At 33.4% G+C, this 23,119-nt stretch overlaps 2 protein-coding genes across 7 annotated transcripts in view; both read left to right on the forward strand.

Annotated features, from left to right (window-relative positions):
* The first annotated feature begins 1,799 nt into the window (after window positions 1-1,799).
* LOC124179029 (putative carbonic anhydrase 3) lies at window positions 1,800-4,867 on the forward strand. 2 transcript variants are annotated; one of them, XM_046562990.1, is made up of 8 exons: window positions 1,800-1,837; window positions 2,485-2,566; window positions 2,642-2,680; window positions 2,843-3,010; window positions 3,107-3,263; window positions 3,752-3,857; window positions 4,363-4,590; window positions 4,684-4,867. In XM_046562990.1, exons 2-8 carry the CDS (start codon window positions 2,527-2,529, stop codon window positions 4,855-4,857), a joined length of 912 nt encoding a protein of 303 aa, XP_046418946.1. In that variant the 5' UTR covers window positions 1,800-1,837; window positions 2,485-2,526; the 3' UTR covers window positions 4,858-4,867. The 2 variants fall into 2 exon arrangements, with proteins under 2 accessions (XP_046418946.1, XP_046418945.1); XM_046562989.1 differs by having other exon boundaries at window positions 1,805-1,917.
* A 917-nt stretch (window positions 4,868-5,784) lies between these two features.
* The window catches only part of LOC124179027 (vacuolar protein sorting-associated protein 13), a 29,778-nt gene continuing 12,443 nt past the window's right edge, over window positions 5,785-23,119 (forward strand). For all 5 annotated transcript variants that reach the window (XM_046562984.1, XM_046562985.1, XM_046562986.1 and 2 more), the window contains exons 1-37: window positions 5,785-6,454; window positions 8,939-9,025; window positions 9,820-10,017; window positions 10,312-10,544; window positions 10,695-10,839; window positions 10,922-11,168; window positions 11,399-11,633; window positions 11,692-11,809; window positions 12,346-12,592; window positions 12,733-12,987; window positions 13,096-13,195; window positions 13,334-13,573; window positions 13,695-13,881; window positions 14,162-14,247; window positions 14,507-14,633; window positions 14,816-15,060; window positions 15,138-15,275; window positions 15,548-15,689; window positions 16,251-16,468; window positions 16,689-16,841; window positions 16,928-17,062; window positions 17,321-17,493; window positions 17,727-18,022; window positions 18,175-18,311; window positions 18,727-19,021; window positions 19,146-19,420; window positions 19,541-19,663; window positions 19,786-19,888; window positions 20,052-20,198; window positions 20,325-20,524; window positions 20,610-20,747; window positions 20,825-20,944; window positions 21,107-21,283; window positions 21,436-21,618; window positions 21,942-22,103; window positions 22,166-22,323; window positions 22,457-22,577. In XM_046562984.1, the coding sequence (XP_046418940.1) occupies window positions 6,355-6,454; window positions 8,939-9,025; window positions 9,820-10,017; window positions 10,312-10,544; window positions 10,695-10,839; window positions 10,922-11,168; window positions 11,399-11,633; window positions 11,692-11,809; window positions 12,346-12,592; window positions 12,733-12,987; window positions 13,096-13,195; window positions 13,334-13,573; window positions 13,695-13,881; window positions 14,162-14,247; window positions 14,507-14,633; window positions 14,816-15,060; window positions 15,138-15,275; window positions 15,548-15,689; window positions 16,251-16,468; window positions 16,689-16,841; window positions 16,928-17,062; window positions 17,321-17,493; window positions 17,727-18,022; window positions 18,175-18,311; window positions 18,727-19,021; window positions 19,146-19,420; window positions 19,541-19,663; window positions 19,786-19,888; window positions 20,052-20,198; window positions 20,325-20,524; window positions 20,610-20,747; window positions 20,825-20,944; window positions 21,107-21,283; window positions 21,436-21,618; window positions 21,942-22,103; window positions 22,166-22,323; window positions 22,457-22,577 (6,444 nt within the window). In that variant the 5' untranslated portion in view covers window positions 5,785-6,354. The remainder of the gene's footprint in view (window positions 6,455-8,938; window positions 9,026-9,819; window positions 10,018-10,311; window positions 10,545-10,694; window positions 10,840-10,921; window positions 11,169-11,398; window positions 11,634-11,691; window positions 11,810-12,345; window positions 12,593-12,732; window positions 12,988-13,095; window positions 13,196-13,333; window positions 13,574-13,694; window positions 13,882-14,161; window positions 14,248-14,506; window positions 14,634-14,815; window positions 15,061-15,137; window positions 15,276-15,547; window positions 15,690-16,250; window positions 16,469-16,688; window positions 16,842-16,927; window positions 17,063-17,320; window positions 17,494-17,726; window positions 18,023-18,174; window positions 18,312-18,726; window positions 19,022-19,145; window positions 19,421-19,540; window positions 19,664-19,785; window positions 19,889-20,051; window positions 20,199-20,324; window positions 20,525-20,609; window positions 20,748-20,824; window positions 20,945-21,106; window positions 21,284-21,435; window positions 21,619-21,941; window positions 22,104-22,165; window positions 22,324-22,456; window positions 22,578-23,119) is intronic.

Below are 23,119 nucleotides of genomic sequence, written 5' to 3' on the forward strand. Positions count from 1 at the left end.
TAAAATTGAAAATGATGAGGACAAAAAATGGTCAAGTCAAGGCATGAAATACCATACATACCTATGATTACAGTTTGTACGATTTCGCAAATATCGTTGTATAATTCGTATCCAATTAAGATTAAGTTCGCAGAAACTGCATAAATTGTATTCTAAGATGCGAATGCATCTCATTTTTCAGAAATGATAGTCAGAGCTGTTAGAACCCAGGACGAAAATACTCGATTGAAACGGTATGGAGATTTTCAACAGGTTCATTATTATTCATCTCAGATTCTACATACCTGTAGTTGGATTACGTATGCTAATCACACGGGGCCATTCAAATGTTTAAGTCGCTCTTTATTGGAGTATAACAATCTGTGATCATACCATACAAATGTTATTTAATTAGCTATTTGCGTTCAGATAATTGATCATCAATCTTGCATTGCTTTAAATTGTAGTTCATCTTATTATTCGTTTAATTAAATATAAGACTTGAGTTTAAGAAGTAGATTTTGATTTAATTTGCTTATACTTATATGTACTACAAGATCTTTACAGGAAATTATATTATGCATTCTAATCTGGAAGTATTGCAATCTACAGACAAATACAAGTTTCCACTTCTATCAAGTAATTTGCAATATAAAAAAATTTCATTTCTTCCAGGAAATTACAAAAATGTTGAAACGATTTATCATTTGGATTGTATTCTCGTCGTATCTGTATTATGCAATAAACTGCAGGAGATAATAAAATTAAAAAAAAAAGACTACGTCATTAATATTTATAATTATATCTTAAAATTTATTTTTGTGTCTATTATATATGGATCATGTCGATTATATGCGGTAACACCTTGCATTATGTCAATTAAAAGAGAGGAACCATTTGTTTTAACAGATGATGTAGAACCTTGATACATATTACATTGCATACTTATCTTGCATAACGGGAGGTGTTCTGAATTCTAATTCGTATTGCACATCATGATAATTCTAATGCAAGCAGTAAATTTCCATGTATTTTATGAACTCTAACCACAGTTACAAATATTATTATACATTGTGACTTTTAATTAATCATTAACATATTGTACCAACATTGTTTCATCCACTTTATATACTAGGTAAATCTACTATGAAATAATAAGTTTGTACTTTCGAAAATGGGATTATGAAATTGATGTGGATATATTATATAGTATATTATAGTACAGTTTATAACAGCAAATATATGTATAGAGTGTATATTATGATAACTTCAGTAGGCAAACATTTTCGGCGCGGAATTTATTTGAACAGTTATGTCACAAATTAGGATTATTTGGTGACGATTTGCTTCAGAAAAAAACTGCACTCAAAACCACTGAGGATTTAACTTCTGTTTTTCTATATTTGAATATTTTTAATTGAATACTAATGGACCTTGATTCACTCCATAAAAAAAATGCTTGTAACAAATGTATTTTGCAGACCTGATTTATCATTATGCAAACCACTTGTTTCTTCTTTTTTTATTTTATTCCATTCATGTGTCTAATTAGTTCATCATCATTATGACAAAGTATTTAAATATAATTGGAGTATTGAAATTCTATTGAAGATACGGAAGGACATAAATCTTGGTATTAAATCACTTCCTGCAGCCATCAATTTGGTGCTCCCATGCGGAACATTGACTTAAATTTTTGGCACCTCGGTTTTGTATGTATCTGCATTAGATCGGGAGAACGAAGACTGACCAATCGGTTTACACGCATGGTAATGACTAAGTGTTGCCAGAATGTATTTAGCTTGGTTTCAATTATTCGATGCTATCACAGTCAGTCTCACACCTTCGAGGGGATAAGGTCGGTTCCGTTACATATTATTGCAAGATGTACCATTCATTATGTAAATATTTCAGTACTGCTTAACACTGACAACAAAAGTATAAGTCGCAATATTGTTTTCTATTTATTAGTAATTATTATTTTAAACACCTATTTTACTTGACATGATACACCACCGCATGTAGAATTTATCAATAATTAAATAGCATTCACCTTCTCAGAATTGTGTGAAAAGAGTATAATTTATACTTTTAATATTATACGCTTCAACTTTAATTGAGTATTTTTCAAAATATTTCACAAATAATTTTAGTAAAGAAAAAGCAATTATTCAAGTAATGAACTTCATATTTACTTGATTTTGATTCTTACAATTCCGTCAATTTATATGCTCACCTCATAGTGTGAGTACTCAATTTTTTCATGAGCCAAATGAAGCTTTCGTCACATTCATTATATCTTTGGAAAAATTATTTTTGAAGCACAATTGGTATTCAGTCTATTTCATTTTGAATTACATTCGATTTATAAAGAAAATTTGCTATCCGTGTCATTTGTAGTTATTGCAATGCATATAAACATACTATCATATGCTACTGCCTGAAAAACCTTCATTTATATCTAAAACATGTACAAATAAAGTTTCTACGTTTGTACTCATTTAGGTTTAACAGATTTGTTAGAGAATTTTTCTACAGTAGGCCGCGATGTACCTGCTATATCGAGCTTCTGCGCTTCTTGCAATATGTAAGTTTTTTTTCAAAATTATTCGTCAAAGCCCTGAGGACTGAATTTGTAATAGTAATTATTGAAATTTCTTAGTTCAGGTAGTGCATGGAGATTTCGGGTACAGCAAACAGCGTGAGTATAACAGTGTTGAACATACAAATACAGTATCACTCGACTAAACCTCAATAATAATAATTCTTATATGCTGAATAATTATTTTGCATTATTGAGAAAAAATGAATTTTACCGAAATTGTGAAACAGGTTTTGATACTATGATAATCATTTCAATTAGATCAGCATACGTGGGCGCAATATCACAAGCACTGTGCAGGAAAGTGGCAATCTCCTATAGCTTTATCCTCATCCAATTCCAAAGTATTACCATTGCCGGCTATAGAAACAATCGGTTACCATGATCTGCTATCTGGTCCGATAAAATTGACTAACAATGGACATTCAGGTAAACTGCTAGAATTAAGCTCAATATACTTGTTGCAAGTGTAGCTTATAGTGTAGCTTTCTCATGATCAGTGACATTTAATCTTTATGCTTCCAGTGGCATTGCTAATCCATAAGGGTCTCTCAAAAAAACGTCTACCGTATGTATTTGGCGGTTTACTTAATAAAGATCAGGACTATGAACTTGAAGGACTTCATTTTCACTGGGGTATGAAGAATAATCGAGGATCCGAACACATACTCAATGGAATTAGGTATGCTACCTCACGTAAGCCAAATTATTCCACAGAATTAGGGTGAAAATATTTTAAGCCATTTAAAAAAATAATGTAACAGAGCTTATTATTCACACCACCCGTATATACCTTGCAAAAAAGCAGATCTCTGGTACTTTACTCAAGGATTTTTCTGCCAATGCGATAGTTGGAAGTTTCATCTTTCTAAATTCTTCAATTGCTTCGGAATAAATATTTTATAACCACTTGACAAATACTTTTATAGACAATCCGCTTCATTTCACGTGTAATTTTGTATCTTTTAAATAATGACTGCAGTATTTTTATATAAAATCTGAAAATCTTTGAGGTGTTCATTATGGCTGGAAAATATAAGAGGCAAAATTACAGAAAGATCAAAAGTTTCACTTCCAACCATTGACTAAAATTGTATAATACAATGATGATGTACTAGAAATCTTTTTCACGGTTCACAGAAACTAGAAGTTACATTCCTGTTCTTACAGATTTCCAATGGAGATGCACATTATTCATAGAAATATGAAATATCCCACTGTAGATGAAGCATATGCCCATGAAGATGGTCTTACTGTTTTGGCGGTCTTTTTCCAAGTAAGCAATAGTATATTGTATACCAAGTGCTAAAATTTCCGCTCGCCTTTGGCACACACCAAAGTTTTTGTAACACGTGTGTAGAATTTGCTTTTTTTTCCTTGCCAAAAGTCCCGGATGGAGTCGTATCGATCAATAAATTGACACATGTATGTAATCAGGAAATTATGACAATATATCTGTATTTTTTAATTCATTTACAGTATACTAATTACTAGTATAAAAGTTTGGAAGTAACTTTTTCATCCGCTGTTGATTTTAATTGCCCTCTAGTCGGAAAAGAGCTTCAGAATGTATTTCATTACTAACATCGGCATTTCAAAGTATTTTAATGTTTCGGATTAAACGTATCCATGCTTATACCAATAATACACTTAAGGAAATGTAAAATTTTTGAACATGGTACTTCACATACGGCATTGAACTGTATGCAAAATATTTTGTGTCACAATGTGTATCTATGCACTTAAGCGAGAATTATACATATTTCTGTTTTTTTTTTCAGTTACAAGAAGAAGACAATAATAAGCTTTCTCCAATACTAAACACATTTCCAGCAGTCCATTGGTTCAATTCTACAGTAAAAATGGATGTATCAATTACTCTGGCTTCCCTCATGCCAGAAAACACCGACATATTTTATACTTACAGGGGTTCGTTAACTACTCCCCCATGCTACGAGGCGGTAACATGGATTGTTTTTCCCAACCCTGTTCAAATATCTTTCAGACAAGTGCGATTTCAATTTTTTACAATTCTGTAATTATCATAATATGTACTTTCTTGTGACTTATATCTGTAATATGTGTTATCATTCAATTTTCAGATGAATCAGTTCAGGATGCTTTCGAGTGGCGATGAAACATTAGCTGATAACTACAGACGACTCCAAGAGCTTGGGAACAGAAAAGTATACGTCAGAAGGATGGATCCAAGTTTTGCAAGATCTGATAACATGATTAATTTGAATCTTGAAGAATTGAAGTGGGTCTGGCAGTAAAAATATCTTTTTTAAATGTACTCAGTAGCAAGTCAATTCGACTTCAATAATTCTGCATTGATACATTGATGTTTTGTTTCATTCGACGTACAAAAGAAAGTATAATGATACCTTATATACAAATAGATTGCCACACCCGTTACTGATTTAGACAAATATTTATCGCAATTATAACTTGTGTTCAAACTGCCAACATCTGAATGTTGGTTCTTTTCAAATTTTGGAAATAAAAATGTACTCTAGTGTTAAGTATGCATGTTCTTCAAGATGAGCGGGGGTTCGGTTTGTACTAAAATTGAGTATAAATTTTGAGACCTAGTCTGAGTTGAATGATTAACAAGTTTTGAAATATTAAGATGTATTGTTTATTATACTTAATGCTTTATTTCGTGGACAATAAATTATATTATGTAATATATATTGGATAAAGTGTAGTAAATAAATTAGAATTAACACGTTATCTGCATAAAAAGTCAATTTAAGCTGTGTGGAGGGAAAATAACTTGGTGAGTTAACCCGTCAAGGTATTTATTAGTAATTAAAACAATTCATAATTATTGTGATTAACGGGGAACGAGTATTCCGAATAAAACAAGATTATTTAAAATTGTTTGACTCGAATCGTTTGATATAACTTGAATGAACGAATTCGAGTTCTATCGAGCTTAGAAAAAATTGGCCAAGATCTTTGGATTGACATGCTGCCTGATCGGAGTAATTGTTATATCTGTCATCGGTAATGACGGTCATTAACCGTTTATTTTAGGAATAGAGCGAACAGAGTGATGACTGGTGTCATCAGTTATCCGCTGATTTGTTTCACAACGGTGTTACCGACTGTTGTTATTTACTTGCCCAGAGGCGGTTTAGTTATCATTTGTATTGCTGGATATTTTTATACATGCCGCATCCGTCATCGCACGGTCATCGCGCCCACAAGAATATTATGCGTACATACATACACGCACCATTGACAGGGCAGTCTAGTTTTGTTGGTATTCCACATTAAAAAATAAATCCGACACCACCTGCAGTGAGTGTTGTTGTACTGATCGTGAGCCAAATTTTGGCGCATTACATGCGCTTAGCTGTCTTACACGACTTGATTTTATTTTTTAAGCCACGGTGAATGGATCGTATTATCAGCTGTTAAAGTGTACAATAATTTGTGTTTAAAATCGAGAACTGTTGACGGGCCATTGTGCGGTGTGTATGATCACAAAGAAATCGTGATCGCGTAATTGGTTAGAAATAACTCGGGAGTGAAACGCACAATTCGCGTCAGCCTCAAATATAGAACTGTGCGGATGTGGTGCGGCACGAGTTTTTCTTGCATGAGTTAAAACTCGTGCGGAAATATTCTCTGTAACTTCCGCTTCACGAGTGTGTTAACCTCCACGGCAATGGGCATTACTAATTGTTTTGCCCAGTGAGTTTTCTGCGGACTGTCGAGTATACTTTTGTGTAATCTGACGCTTTACCGAACATACGTCAAAAATGGTTTTCGAATCGGTCATCGCCGAACTCCTCAACAAGGTGTTAGGCGATTATATTGAAAATCTTGACCACAAACAGCTCAAGCTGAGCTTGTGGGGAGGTAAAGATAATTTCTAAACTATACCGCATCTTAATTAACGTTTATTTGGCAATGCTTTTCTCAGTCCATTACAGGACTTGTAATAGAGCTTGTAGCTCACGGACGAGGAAACTGCAAGTGAGTCAATGTTCCGTGTTAAGTTGGTAGCACTGTAGAGTACAGCGTTTTGAATGTCAAGAGAGCAAAGCAGACACGCGGAAAAACTATTTTGTTAAAATCATTATGCACACATACATGCAGTATATTATTTAAGTAATAAATTATTTTCATGCACTGAACGCTGTTATGCAACGGAGATTATTGTTCTTATTTATATTTATATTTTGGCTCGCTATAAATTAGTCTTTATTTATGAGGATAAAAACTATTTCGTTTTTATTCGTTTTACGTTATCAATGTCTAACCGTCATAATTTGTTATCAACTACGCATGGAACTCATGCGTGATGAACGCTTTGCTTGCTGAATTTTACAAACTTAATTATTAACCACAATTTGCTTCATTTTTTGGTACTCAATAAAATATATCATTTAATTAAGCCTAATATGTCATTCCAATGTAATCCAACCCAAGCCTCAATCAATCCTGACACAAGTGGTTTTAGAAATATACTACACGCATTGCAAATTGTTCTTTCTTCCTTTCTTCTTGTCACTGTATTAAACACAAATTATAGTACATAACCAGCAACATATTTCAGAACACATACCTTGTAGTTTCTTGATTAAACAATGTATCATGGTCCATGTCCAGCTAATTCCCAACAATTTTTTAAAGATTTGATTGACAGGACAAGGACTTGAATTTGGGTTGAAATATATTTCCGTTTTATTTAAAATATTCATTTTTTGTGTATCAACTTATCTCAGCTTTTGATAACGAAATTTATCTATGATCAAACAACAGGTTTTCCTTTAATCCTATAACCCTGTTATGATAATATACGATTAACTGCAGTACTCTGTCTTTATTACGATTTTATTTTGCTGAGAACGTAATTTTTCGAAACCGATATACATTTGTCAATCTATAGAATTAGGCAGAAAATTTTACCGAGAAAATAACTGTAAAATTTAAAATCAACTATAGCATCAGTGGTTGTTTTGTACAGCAATTGATGAAGTAAATGGAAAACAGATTTGAGTACATGACAATATCAAGGAAATGGAAATATTTTATTTCTCAATTTTCCCTTGTTTACAAGATAGATGTAACTTGTAATCTTTTTCCAACGATAAAAGTTTACACCTATGTGGAATAAATCAATTTCCAGCATGTTGATGTGAAATAAATTGATTTATTTCACTTATTAGAATGATGTAAAAGAGAAATAAAAGGTCAAGGTCAAACCTAGATTGGATTAGTTTATTTGAGTATAAATCGTATGAATGAATTACGAACTGCTATGTAACATTTTTACTATTAACCACTAATCTTTATATGTAGAGACTGTCAACACTTTGCAAAAATGCTTCCCGGAAATAGATTATCAAAAGAAAACTTAATTTATGATTTGGAGTGGTTCCTATGAACTCTAATCGTATCGTTGGCACAAACTCAAATTAAAAATAAATTGGTTATGTCAAAAATCAAGGCATCCTTAAATATCAAAGATAACTTACAACATTTCATCTCAAGAAAACTTTGTTAGATTTCATTTCAGGATTGTTACTGGACTATTGATTGTTTTATCCAGATCTTGAGTCACCAAATCAGGGCTTAAATTGAAATTCAGAACTTTGACACCATTTTCTTAAAAGGCTTGTACGCACGATTGATGAAGCGTACTCGGTTTCATTCGTAGTTTTTCATTGGGTATACATGAAAAAATGATGCTGATAAAAGTCGGAATTCTTAGCATGTTAATGAATATGGCAATTTATCACCTTATTTTTACCTGCAACAAGAATCAAAAATCAAAACAAGCTTTTTCTGATTTTCATGTTGCCAATTATTCTGACTGGTCAATGTAACACGCAATCAATTTTGCAAGGATTATTATAATTTATATTTCATATTTCTATGATGTCTGCATTGTCAAAGGACAGTTTTGCTCAACTAAATTTCTTTCTTCTAAATTTCCTACATGGTTTTGTATATATCAATAGATGAAAGAGATAATCCAATTTGTAAAGTTGGTAATTTTTTGCACCACCCACTGATTCCCGAACTTTCTTCCAAGCTTAAGACGACAATAAAGATCACGGCTTAAACTTTTTTTCACGCATATCACTCTGTCAGCTTATCTTAGAAGTTTCGTAATAATATTCAGATATTTATGGTATAATATACAGAGATGTGAAATTTTAAAATATCAGGTTTAAGACAATGAAGTTCAGTTTTCCATGCATTCCCTCAGAATTATTTCAAAAGAATGTATTTGTTTGAATTGGTTGCACTTGACATACTTTTTATTAAGAAATCAATCGTATAATAAGCACTTACAACAAATAAATTTAAATTGATTATTGATCATTTTTTCAGGGGATGTAGTACTGAAAGATTTATTAATAAAGGAATCGGCACTTGATAAACTTGACCAACCCATCAAGTTAGCCTATGGCAGGCTGGGTAAGTACACATTAAAATTAGACAATAATAGTCATTCAGCATTGAATCAGTATGAATTGTAAATTTAAATGTTTGTATCAGTGCTCCAATAGTAAACAAATTCAACGAATACACCTTGAGCATTTAATGAATAATTTAGTTTTTATAATTACTGTAAGACTTCAAATATCGGCTTTACTTCCAAAATATTTCCACACAGTTGATAAGGTATTAATGTTGTAATCCAGGTGAGTCATAGGTCAAGAATATGTTTCATGTGTAGCTTGTACTCTTTATATGTGACGTCCTACCTTCGACTTAAGTAGCTTAACGTGATAACAAATACTAAGCTTATTTGGTACTCAGACATGCGATGAATAATGAGTCAATAATTTCAACTACAAGTGTCTTCAAATCTTGGGCTGTAATATCAGTAAAAATTCTGAACTTCATTTTTACCAGTAATCTTGGGAAAAAAATATCACCCATTACAGTAAGATTAAAATTTGATATCAACCATTAGTATGGTCAAGATGCATGTTTTTATTTATACAGATTATCGTCAAATTTGAGCCTAAGCTGTTCAAAGATTATTTATAATACAATAAACGATGTTGACATCAAACACTGATTGCATAAAGTTCTATGTAGCTAATAGCATGTTAAGAATTGTGGCTTTTCATTTAGATTTCAAGAAATATTTAGTTATATTTTGCACATGAAGTCACTGCATATTTAAAGATGTGTTCGAAGAATCTTTCTTGGTATAAACTTGTTATCGATCTTCACTAACATTGATTTTTTCAAATTTTAAGGAAAATTAATCCTGAAGATCCCTTTCAAGGATATGTGGAATGGCCAGGTGGATGCCATTATCGAAGAACTTTATTTGCTGGTTGTACCTGGTAGTCAAACGCAATATGACGCAGAAAAGGAAGCCAAAACCGCACTCGAAGCTAAGCAATCTGAAATTGCCAGAGTAGAACGAACAAAACGAGAAGCTGAAGTTAAAGGTGTATAGAATAAAAATTCATAAACAATTGACCAACAGTGAAAATGATAGCCAAATCTACCAGTCAAATTCCTCAAACATAGAAGCATAAACAGTAACTGTTAAGAAAACGTTTTAACTGCTAGTTTTAAGTATTAGTTTGAATGTCATAGTCTGCAAGTGTTTGAGTTTCTTTGTCTGATCAATTTCAAGTTTGAAACCTTATTAGATCTACAAAGAAGTGAAATTCTTGAGCACCTACTCTTCAGTGCTGAACACCATAGAATTATTATTCATACTAATTCAACTTTTACAGGTCCAGAAAAACTGGATGATTCAATGGTTGAAAAGTTGGTGGCTCGGATGATTAAAAATATTCACGTGGAAATAAAAAAGATACATGTCAGATACGAAGATCATACATCATTTAAGGATGCTCCATTTGCCATTGGTTTTACTTTGAGCAACTTTACAGTTGAAAGTTGTGACGAATCATGGACAACAAGTGGTAATCTGAAAGATATGCATGCCATCGCACAAATTTACAAAGTTAGTTGAAGTTGTAATTCCCACATCTATAGTTATATAACGTTATCGGTATATGTGGAAAGCCATACTCATTTTCAACCACTGTAGTATTAATAACATTAATAATATACAATACCTGTTCTTATGTTAATCAATAATTAACTGATCTAGTTATGCACTTTGGATGGGTTAGGAGTTTATCTGAATCCAACATCAGAGCAGATTAGTAACCAGCTTCAATACAATGAACGATACACTGAACTTTTTACACAAGGAATTGCTACAATGGATTATAAACCTTTAGGCTACCAATACCGTGAGTAATTATTTTTATTTTTATCAGCGACAACAGCATAATTTCATTGTATATCTCGATGATGTTTTAATTTCCATTTTAGTTCTGGGACCAATAAATGCTAAGGTAAAATTGAAGTTGAATCCAAAACCTGAAACCGATGGAAGTAATTATACAATTCCCAAAGTATGGATGGATGCAGAAATGCAAAAGTTGAAAATAGGATTAACAAAGCTTCAGTATCAAACAATAATGAGATTGGGCGAAGGCTTAGACAGGGCACAAAAAGCTGCCCCGTATAAGAAATACAGACCAAATCTAACATCGTACCGGGGTCATTACAAAGAATGGTAATGCCATATATTTATAATGTTTTTTTTCTAGTCTAGTGAATACTTTGCTATTATAAAAAGAATGATTGAATGAATATAAATTTCTGGGAAATTAATTTGCTGCCTTGAAAGTAATGAGGAAAAAGTTGTCCTTAAAGTGAATTGAATTAACAGAAACTGAGCGTTATGTTTTGGCGCCTTCGTGTGCAACAAAAATTGACCCATACACAGACAGTAATGTTATTTAGGTGGAAATTCGCATATACCTGCGTTTTGGAGGAAACAATTCGTAGGTGCCAAAGAAATTGGGATTGGAATCACATGAAACAGCACAGGGATACCTGTCGTAGTTATGCAAAAGCTTATCATGCAAAACTGACTAATAAAAAAGTGGCACAGAATATTTTGGATCATCTTACAGAATGTGAGAGAACCTTGGACATCTTTAATTTGGTCATCATTAGACAGCAAATTGAACTAGAGGTATAAACTCAATGCCTGAATAGTTTATCTTTCATGTTAATGTTGTATCAATCTCTAGGTCGAACGGCTAGCAGAGAAAGAAAAAAGTCTTAAGGCAAAAAGAGGCTGGTTCGGTTTTCTGTGGGGAAGCAGTCAAACAGAGGAAGAACAAGATCTTACTTCAGCGGCAGCTATTAGTGGGTTTAATTACATTGTTGTCATTTTTTTTCCTAATTGTCAATTCGTATGTCATAACATATATTTAAATTCATAAATTAAAATGAGTGAAGTCTATTAATCAAGTGCAGGTCCCTGGTACAGAGTCCAAGGGATGCCCCTCTTAGCATCGCCACCCTTTGCATAACGCTAGTAGTCTTGCATGCAGCTTGCATGGATAGCGAGGAGGAAAGGGCGGCAAAGGGGGCAGTGCGCTTGTCCATCAGTGCCACATAATGCGAACTATGGTTGGCGACACTAAGAGGGGCACGTAAGAATTTTAGTCGAGTGGGTGGAACATCAGAGGCCTGCTCAAGTGGCAGAAGACGTTTGGTTTGGTTCGATAATTTTATTAATATCTTTCCCATAGCAATATTGGGAAACATTAATACAAAAATTGGAAGTTTGGAATAATTCGTGTTTGTAAAAACTGCTAATAAGAATTAAGATGTTCGACAAGGGCCACAAATTTCCTGTCTGAATTTTAAACAGTTAAATAATCTTAAATATTTCTCAGTGCGCAAGTTTGAAGAAGCGATGACGCCGCAAGAGAAAGAAAAGTTGTATCGAGCTATAGACTATCAAGAAAACTCTGGTTTAACTCATTATCCTGAAACATACGAGGATGTTGACTGTCGTTTCTTTCTACATGGACTCGAGGTTTTTGTACTTGATACTGAAAAAGAATTCCCTCAGGTATTGGATTTGCAGTTCAATGGTGTTCAGGTTGGATTTAAATCACGACCATCTGGTAATGGCATAACGTAAGTGTAAATTTCAGGTTGTGAAGTTTTTCAATCACGAGAAAGTTTTAGCTTAGACGAATATTGTGATTTAATGACAATTTTTGCGCTAATGCTATTTTATAGATGTTGATGTAATATAGTTTTACTAACAATTTTAGGGCTACTGCTTCAATCAACAATTTGAAGCTGCTTGGTGTTAGGCAACAGGAAACAGTTCCTGTGTTATTGTCATCCGAAGAAGAAAATTCTGACAGCATGTTATTTGCTGTTACTTACGAGAAAAATCCAATTGATAAATTGTGTGGAGATCGTGTTATAATCAAGTCTACTTCCGTACAAGTTGTCTACGACGCACATACCATTATTGAATTAGTTAGTGTATTCAAAGTACAAGATAATTCGACGTTGACTCAGTAAGTACTAAATAATTCACCATTGAATTTATACACACTTTGAAAGTTTTCGTAGCTTGGGCATGATTTGTTACTGTTCTGAATTATGCCTTGTTTTTTTTGTCACAGAATTCAAGCTGCAGCTGCTATGCAACTAGAAGGTTTGAAAGAGATGTCCGCATTAGGTCTAGAATATGCTATCGAGAAGCACTCTATACTAGACATTCAGGTATAAATAGTGACAGAGTTTTGGATTGCGTTGTCACGAAATTTAAATGTATTACTGATTCTGAAGTACAGCTCTATCCATAGTGAGATGGCATTGCCGTATATAAATTGTCAATTTAAGTGTGATAATTGTTTACAGGTTGATCTACAAGCATCTCAATTGATTGTACCGCATAAAGGTTTTTATACAGGCAATGAATCGTTGTTTGTACTCAACTTGGGTAGCTTGAAAGTAAATTCCTTAGCAAAACCAAGAGATAGTGAAGCACCTGCTACTGTTAAACAATTAGTTGACATGGGAAAATCCGAGGAAGATATTTTAGCACAACTCAGAACCTACAGTTATGACAAGTTTATTATGAAAATAGTGAATTTTCAGGTAATGCTCCACACTCAGTGATCTATTAACAAGTCGATGGCTATATTATGCGATTTCATTATCGAAGAAATGCGTACGTTTCAATTTTAATTTTTTATGATTCTTATCGGAAATGTTACAGGCACTCGTATGTTTGCCAAATGAGAATTGGCGTGAAACTTTATCTACTGGCGTTGTGGGTTGCATGACTGTGTTGAAACCGACTACTTTGGAAATTCAGCTTGACAAATGTTTGATTCTTGACGATCCTTTACTGCCTAAAATGAAAATTCTGGGTCAGCTTCCATCTGTAGCTCTCAACATATCTGGTGGGTGGTTTGATGCTTCATCTCGTCTTCCTTATTATCAAAAGTATTTATACGACTGTGCAACAAAACATTGAAAAGTTCTGGACACCAGTACTGTTCTTATTTTCCTTTCAAATACTTTAACAATCCATTAGGCTGTGAATGGTGAGCGATTATCATTGTATTTGTATGATAATTATGCAGTTACAGTATGTGAAATAATTGATGTAATGACAATAATAGCGGTACGCCTTTAGCGAGGCAGTATACTATTAGCTTTTATAACTTGGAATATTTTTAGATTCAAGATTGTTAGAAGCGATCACAATTGCGCATAGCATTCCTCTACCGCAAAACGAAGATGTACCTGCACCACAACCATTGAGTGTACGTTATTCCATTTTGTATGTGACACATGCTACACTTTTATCATGCAGGACTTTCCTTCTTAAGAAATTTACAAAATATTTACTCATAATTGAACGCTGTACATGTCATTGTTAAAAAAATTCTATCGAAATTAATTTTTCATTCATCATTTTCAACATTTCACTGAGTGAAGCAATCAAATTTCTAGATAATTGAAACAGACATCTTATCTATTTTTCCTGTTACCAAAGTAAATCTTTTATGTTTATTTACATAGACCAAATCAGCCTCACAATTATCATTGAAGAAAGAGTTGTCTGCAATTCCTTCTATGATTGAAAAAAAACAGTCAAAGGTTGCTTTAAAACAAACAACTGATTTGGAAGCCAAGTTTGTAATGAAAGGTAATGACATCAAGATATGTTTTTTTATGTTGTGTTACGTATAACTTTTTAGCGCCCGAATGAAACTCTCTTTAATTGTAAAAGAAGAGTAGAATTGAACATCTAAAATATTGTAAAATCATCTCTGCAGCTTCAAATATTGAATGCTGAGCAATGAAATGTTTCATTCCTTTTACTTGCAGAATTCGTTATCACACTTGTGCAACAAGAAGGCTCTGCAGATTCTGAGACACAACAGCCTTTCCTTAAAATTGAAGTATTAAAGTTGGAGGCAGAGATGGTCCAGCGATCGTTTGACCAAGATGTAAAGCTAAGACTTGGCGGTGTACAAGTCACACAGTATCATGACAAGGGAGAGATCTTCATGATAAACACCCCCATGGCCAGTGGCATTGAAGAATATCTTATTATAATTCAATATGTAACTGTAAGTCGATTACTCCCGAGTATTAAACACAATGGGATTGTTCTAGTAGTTCTAATTAATGTAAATTACCTTTTCAGGTAAATAAGCATTCCCCAGAATTCTCCACAGTCCATGGTTCTGTTCTACAGTTATTACAGATGGAGTTTACCAAGCTGGATGTATTGCTTCACCAAGAAGCTATCATCAATGTTCTTAAATTTATCTCGAATGTTCAGGTAATTGTTTTCTACTTTCACGAAAAAAAACTATTATGAGAATCCAACGAACTTCTTCTAATTATAGAATTTTTGTATCCAATACAGTTTATACACACTGTTTAGGTTACTGAATGATTGAGTCATAAAAAATGGAACTGGCTTCACCGAAATATTCATATTATTTTATCACTTCAGCCTTTCCCTCCTAGTCAAATCAAGAAGTAATATGCTTAGATTGTCGTAGCTTCAGACAACTATTGGTCTTAATGTAAATCTTTCATTACATTCAGGGCAGGGTATCTGCAACTACTGAACATACTATTGAAACTGAAGCAGTTATATCAACACCAACTCGGTTTGCGACAATTCATGAAGAGGGACCTCATTTGATAAATGCAGGCAAACAGAAGATTCTTAAAGCAACAAACCAACGTGAGTAATTTCACTTTCAATCAATTAGTTTTCCTTGGAACATGTTCGGTACTGTACATGTGCACTATGTACAGTGTTAAGTACGGCCTAATTACAATTTATAATTATTTACACTTGTATTTTGTAATCAGACAAGAAAAAATTAGAAAAGACATTAATATTTCGTAAGTTAGACTAAATAAAATACGAATTACATTTAAACGTGAGGGAATAGTGTGAGCTTAGAGCACTGTCCGTACGTAAAAAGTACATTTTTAAATTATTTGGCAGAAAATGTATATTTCATGGTAGATGAAGTAAGGAAGTGATATTTAATTTCATAGAGTTTATTTAAATTTGAACAATTGAATTCGGGAGTATTTTTTACTTTCTCAATTTGAGAAATTTCAATTGAGATTAAAATCCTGATTTTACTCGTATGACTAAAAATTAACACGTTTAATCATAGTCTTGATTAAAAATTAGGAAATATCTCAATACTACTGCATGCTATGCATCGGATAACCATGACCACTATCCGATTGTCCACGTGATAGCACCAATTCAATGTTTCTTCTACAGGTAAAAAAAGAATAGTCGTTGAATGCATAGATCTTAAAATTCAAGCAAGAGTTGGATTAATAGGAATAAAAATGGCCAGCGATGCCATGGACATCAGTACATTCCTCATAAAAAATGTAGTTGCTGGTTACATTGTGAAGACATCTTATTCACAAGCAAATGTGAATATTGGTTCAATTCAAATTGCTGATCACAGTTCAACGTCTATTTATGAGAACGTAAGTGTAGCTTATGCTTCAAAATATTTCAAACGAAATACTCTTGTTGAAAGAAAATTAAGATTGCCTTTTATTTTTCACAAAAATTTAGTAAGCATCTCTTCTCTTGTACATTAATTAACAATAAACTTTTTTTATTGCTTTCAAAAGTGATAAAACGCGGTACACTATTACCAAAACAATGTCGACTAAAGAGCTACATTTTATATTTTGTTTCCAGATTATGTCGGTAACATCATCAGAGTCTTTGCAAGTTCAAGCTGTAATTTACAATGTTGAACCATGGGAAGTTGATAAAAATAATATGTCCATAAAAGTAGTTATGGGCTGCCACAGAGTAGTATTTCTCAATTCATTCGTAACCCGTGTCATGGTAAATATAGAAATATTAAGTCTATGCTTGTAGCTACGTGACCAATTGTAAAACTCAGTTCAGAGTTTATAAATTTTTGTTTACAGAACTTTTTGAATCATTTTCAAGCAGCGCAAGAAGCTATCAAAGAAGCATCGGCCGCTGCTGCCGAAGCTGCAAAAACGAATATTAAAGATGTACAAGAAGGAGCGACCCGGATTGAACTGGGCATTAAAATTAAGGTAATAAGGCAAAAAAATTTGATTGTGGGTTATTGTCAAGTATCTGTACATATTTTATTGGTACCTGTAACAAGCATATACTTTTCTGATCTAAGTGTTTCAGTGGATATTTAAATCAAACTCAGATGTACTTAAAATTCATACCTTTCGTATTTTGGAGAATTCAATCCATGATTTTCCATTGGTTTATGATAATTAGTGCATACGTAAATTAAAAATTTTACTGGCAGCAAGATTATTATTTTTGTAATTTTATAGGCTCCAGTAGTTTATATACCGATGAATTCTAAAAGTGAGCATGCGTTAATGCTTGATATGGGTAATCTGACAGTGACCAACACTTTAAAAAAGTTAGAAGTTATCAGCGAAGATGGCAACTCTCCTATAGTTGATGAAATGAAAATTGATCTACAAGATATCAAGCTATCAAGGTATCAATTTTTTTATTCCATTACACGGTTCATCTTCATTTATCAATCTAACCTAATCCCGGCATTCTATGTTTCGGTGGTAATCGCAACCAAACACTCATCAGCATGTTAAGCCGTCAATAAGTGTTTTTTATTTTTAAATCGAAATTCACATTTTATATTCTATTTAACTGCAAATATCCACTGCATTATTATTTTTTACATAGTCACAATAATTGTTTCGTTCTTCGCAGGGTCAAGTTGAATAAAAACGAATTTGTCACTGATAATGAAGTTTTGTTACTGCATCCTCTTAGCTTCACTTTCCTAATTAAACGGAACCTGTCAACAGCATGGTTCACTGCTATTCCTGATATTGACATGTCTGGTAGATTGAAAAAAATTGAACTATCAGTTAGTCAGGCCGATTATGGAACAATAATTAAAGTTTTGAACGAAAACTTGGGGGAAACTGTAGACAATCCAGAACCTGATGTTGCCCAATCTTCTAAAGTCTCACCAGCAGTGGAATGGAATAGACAACAATCAAGTGAGAGAAGTTAAATTTATGTCCGTATATATTCACATATTGAATTAAAATAATGTATGATTCTTTTGATATATGTATTATTTAACTCTTTTCTTTTAAGTCTAAAAATACCAAGTTTACTAATTATCACCAATATCATAACTTATCCACAGTCAAACCAGATTTAGAAATTACAAGGCAAAGTGAAGTGATAAAACCACAGGAACAAAAACAAATACATACTCTGGTGAAATTCGAATTCATCATGGACAGTTTAGTTATCAATTTGTTTAGTGGTGGATCGAAATTGGTACGTAGCTTACAGAAATTTTCACTTTCTTGTTTTTTACTTCTCATTTCTACATTCTCAGATAACAGAGGAAGTTATTCTAATCACCACAAAAATGAAAAGTTGAGTTCTCACTAGATCTCCTCAGGAATGGATAGACCGATTTAGATGAAATTTGGTCCATTTATTTCGCTTTATCTAACTTACAACTGATTAGACTTTGGAGAAAATTGGACCAACCACTTGACTTTCTTTTGTAGTGAATTGCAACAAGAAGTTAAACCTTTACTTGTTTATTTCATTCAATTTGATAGCTCTGAAATTTCCCTTTTGACTATGTACGCGGTAATCTCCAAATACTGTACTCCATTGCATATGGTAAAATAATTCACCATTGATTTGTATTATTAATGCTCTCCATAATATTTGTTTTTAGCTCGCGTCTGATACGTCTCCTTTGCATCTGGCGGAAAACGGGCTGGCCAAGTTTAGTTTGTCTCATTTCGCTGTAAAGGGACGTATGTTTGGTGATGGTTTACTAGCAACGTCTATTCTTTTGATGAATTGCACTTTGGATGATACTAGACTAAACAGAGAAGGGTCTCTGACTAGAATAATGGAAAGGATCGATGAACCACTACAAAAAGACGAATCAAGTCCCGAAAAAGATGCTAAACCCATCAGAAGTATGGTGGACATGACTCTACGAAAAGGAATAAATGATACTTTTGGTATGTAATTTATGCCAGAACATGTACTAGGCTTATGTTTTAGTTGAGTTGATTTAGTTTGAATAGAAACGAATTGCGAGATGGGTAAACTAAATATAATGCGATAATTTAATTTATTTTTCAGTTGACGTTCGAGTCTTTTCATTCAGTATAATAGTGTCCCTGGATTATCTAATGAAAATCAAAGATTTCTTTAATGTTGAACAACCACCATCAACCCAAACTCCCCCAGCCATTGTACAAAAGGGCGTCAATGAAACAAACACCAAAAAGAATAAATCATCTGTAAATGTTCAACCTACTGCTACGATGATTACATTAAATCTCCACATTGAGAAACCAGATATAATTCTTCTTGAAGATATGGACAACATTGACTCGAACTGCATCATACTAAATGTAAGGAAGAAAATTGATTCACGTGAGAATGTAGCATTCCAATGGTAGTGATTTTTTTTCTATATTTATAATAAGTACACAAAATTCAGCAGTATTGATTACAATTTTTTTCTTTCGCAGACTGAGGTGTTGTTGAAGTTGCGAATGGTAGGTGATCATCAAACTATTTCAGGCTCCATCAAAGACACGTCAATTCTCACTGGAATCTACAATCCGTTACGGAGGTCAGAGTCCATATATCAGGTATAGATTGACTCTAAACTTTAATTCATCAACATTTTTCCACAAACTTAGACTTCGAGACACTTGTACAGGATTATAGTTCAAAGTCTGTCTAATCTAAAATAAAACTGTTATTTTTAAAGGTATTGAGACCCTGCAGTATTAGCTTGGCAGGTTCTACACCAGAAGGAAAGGGTTTACATGTCGATATTTGCTGCACCGACATACATGTTTCAGTTTCTCCTGGTAAAAATAAATATCAAACTATCTTGACTGTTATTAAGAGTTCAAAATATGGTTTTGTATTTTCATCAAATTACATATCAACAAGAATCTATTTTTCGCCACTTCGATAAATGAACAAACTAAGTTTTTCGTATAAAGGTGCAAAAAAAATTTTCTTTCACAGGTGTCATTGAGATACTAAATAAAGTCGTCCAGACAGTGACAAAAGCGCAAGATGATGACGAAGATTTGGTAAAGCCAGAACCAAATTACAGCGGAGTTTGGACAATCACTCCCTTCAGAGAGAATGATTATTGGTTCCTCAAAGCAGGTAATATACAGCTTATCTAACAGTAAATAGAAACAGTAACAGTAGTCTAGATAAAATACTATTTTATGTCACATTATGCCGCTTGAATCGTCGAAAGGTTTTGAAATTTTTGTTTTTTATTTACAGAAACGGGGGTTGAAGCATTTGAGGATTTTACTATCAATGAAGGTTCAGAAACAGATTTTGGTTATAAACATGAACTTGCCGTTGTTAGCGCACCTACTATTCTTCTAACTCTGGAGGCTGGAGTTGGAAACAAGACTCTGCCTATGTTACTATTCTATCTCGGTTTCCAAAGCAACGTCAATGATTGGAGCACTAGGACTGTAAGACGTTGTCTAATTATCAATACGAAATATCGATCGAAAGTGGTAGTTTAGTTACTGCTAAGTAAAGTTTATGAACTTGTAGATGAGTATAGAATGTACTATGACTTTGGCTGTGGCGTACTACAATAGTTGTTTAGCTTTATGGGAGCCCCTGATTGAACCCATGGAATCAAGGAAACATGGAAAGCGCATTTCATCGCCATGGGAACTGAACACCAAGGTAAATTATTACAAATTTTCTAATACCCAAAAGGGTGTCTCACTTTTATTTGATTCAACTCATTTTGTTTCATTTAGATTCAATTCCACGACCTTTCGATAGACTCACCATCTGCAAGTGTTGCAAGTCCAAGTACGGAGAGTGACCCAGAAGTACCTCAGCAATCAGCTAAAATGTCTATAGATGTTTCGTCGACAGTGAGTAATAAAAGTCTATAAAAGTGATTACAAACTTCACCAAATACATCGATTAGATTTTTGACAAGCTTCTCGCTACTTGCTATCATGTATCTAATATTTCAAGCTGACGAACATGGTTCAGTAAGGTCTTCAATACTGAATTTATGTACTTTGAACTAGGAAAACTTGGAATTAACCGTCACCAAGACGTGTCTTGATGTTCTGAAACAACTCGGCAATGCATTCTCGAATGCTATGGAACCTGGCAAAATGCAGGTAGTCAAAATGGCACCGTACCTATTGAAGAATGAGACTGGCCTATCAATGACTCTGCATTTGGAAAATGGTTACTTTAAGGTAGAGAAAAATAACTATTGAATTCCAATAAAAGAAATGAATCGCGTCTGTTACGAAGTTTTTTTGGTACTCCAATAATCATATGCAAAGACAACGATACTGAGTAAATTCATTAAAAATCAGAAGCCATGACGAGTTATTTCATTTTACAGGTAATCGACGATCCGTTAGCAGCAAGTAATTCTAGTACTGGATCTTACATGGAAGTAGTACTCGAGTCCGGAGCCTCTGTGGAATTGGCTCCTACAGTCGTGAAATCGGCAAAGACACATATTCTGGATGAACTTAAAGCTGAATCAGTGAAAATCAAAAGTGACAACACCTTTGTCGTATCGGTAATAATTTAATTTCCACTAATAACGGTTAATAAATTTTCGTATACTGTTTCAGTCAAGTTATAGTCTGCAATCATAATTCCTTCAAATCTAAGTACTCTATTTAACTACCGGATTTTTGTCTCAAGTAATTAATTTAAAATGCTGATTTGTTGTCAATCATAGTTTTTTTTTACAATTCGTATAATTTACTTAATTACACAAATATCATACGCTATGGACTGTTAATAATGTATTGAATTGTTAAGTTTATAATCAATATCCAAAAACATAGAGATTTTCTTCCAAGATATTTATGTACACATGTAACAAATAAATTGCAGTTTAAAGGGATCGAGAACAAACTTGAGGTACCAGTATTAAGGGCGGATAAAAGGTACTTCTCATTGAAGCATCGTGGCGATGGAGCCGATGAGTGGGGAATAATATCTGATGTAGTAGTAGAGGGTGGAAGCACCATTGTTACTCTTAGAAGTGTACTTCAGGTAAGCATTGACCGTTATGTACGTGATCATTACTATTGATATTGTGGCGAATATTGTTATAGGTACACAATCACTTTAGTGAACCGATATCGGTTTACTACATGACAAAAAGGGGAAACGAAGTTGAATGTGTTGGTACCGTAGAACCTGATCGATGTCTCAATCTTCCAATAGATGCTGTCTACACACCAACCAATGAGTTATTCTTCAACGTTGAAGGGTATCTATATTTATGACCATTTTTATGTGCGGATCTTGTCAAATGTGGTGGAGATACCAATTATCATCGATTTTTTTGCAACTAATCAATAATTACCGATATTTTACATGTATTTGTAACCTCCTCATTACAGATATACAGTATCGATAATTCCATTTATCTGGAAAGATCTACAAAAAACAGTTTCCATGACAAAGCTTTTGCAATGTGAGCCCCGATCCCGTCAAGAGTACGTCGAACCATTTTACATAAAGGTAAGACCTCCTGATCTCCAGATAACTCGCTTTCTGAGGTGTGTTCAAAACCACGTTGGATATCATATCACCTTCAATCATGCCCGAAATAATCATTAAAAATATATCGGAATGCCATGTGGTGATATTTAGCAAATTGTAAAAGTAAATTCAATACTCTTAATATTCAATACTCTTAAATTTCTGATGTGGTTTCGATCCTTCAAGAGCATAGGATGATGTTTTCATTTTACTAAAATTATTCTTTGCACACTTGCATTCTGTCAGAGGCATCAGCTATATGATAGTTGCAGTACCTATGTAGACATAAAAAATAATACATGTCCCGTAAACTATACCTTGAATATACCTGGGTACTGTTAAATACTTATACCTGATGCTTGCCAAAAACACCTTTATATGATCTTTCCTCGCTAAGGCATTATTTTTCTTTATATTAGTGATATGTAAATATGCTACTCAAAATGTATGTTGCTAAATGCTCTAAATTCACAATGACATATGTTACGTAAATCGAATGAAAGTTGGTTCAAACTTAAGTG

Source organism: Neodiprion fabricii, chromosome 3 (assembly GCF_021155785.1).
Source record: "Neodiprion fabricii isolate iyNeoFabr1 chromosome 3, iyNeoFabr1.1, whole genome shotgun sequence".
Taxonomy (NCBI): Eukaryota; Metazoa; Arthropoda; class Insecta; order Hymenoptera; family Diprionidae; genus Neodiprion; species Neodiprion fabricii.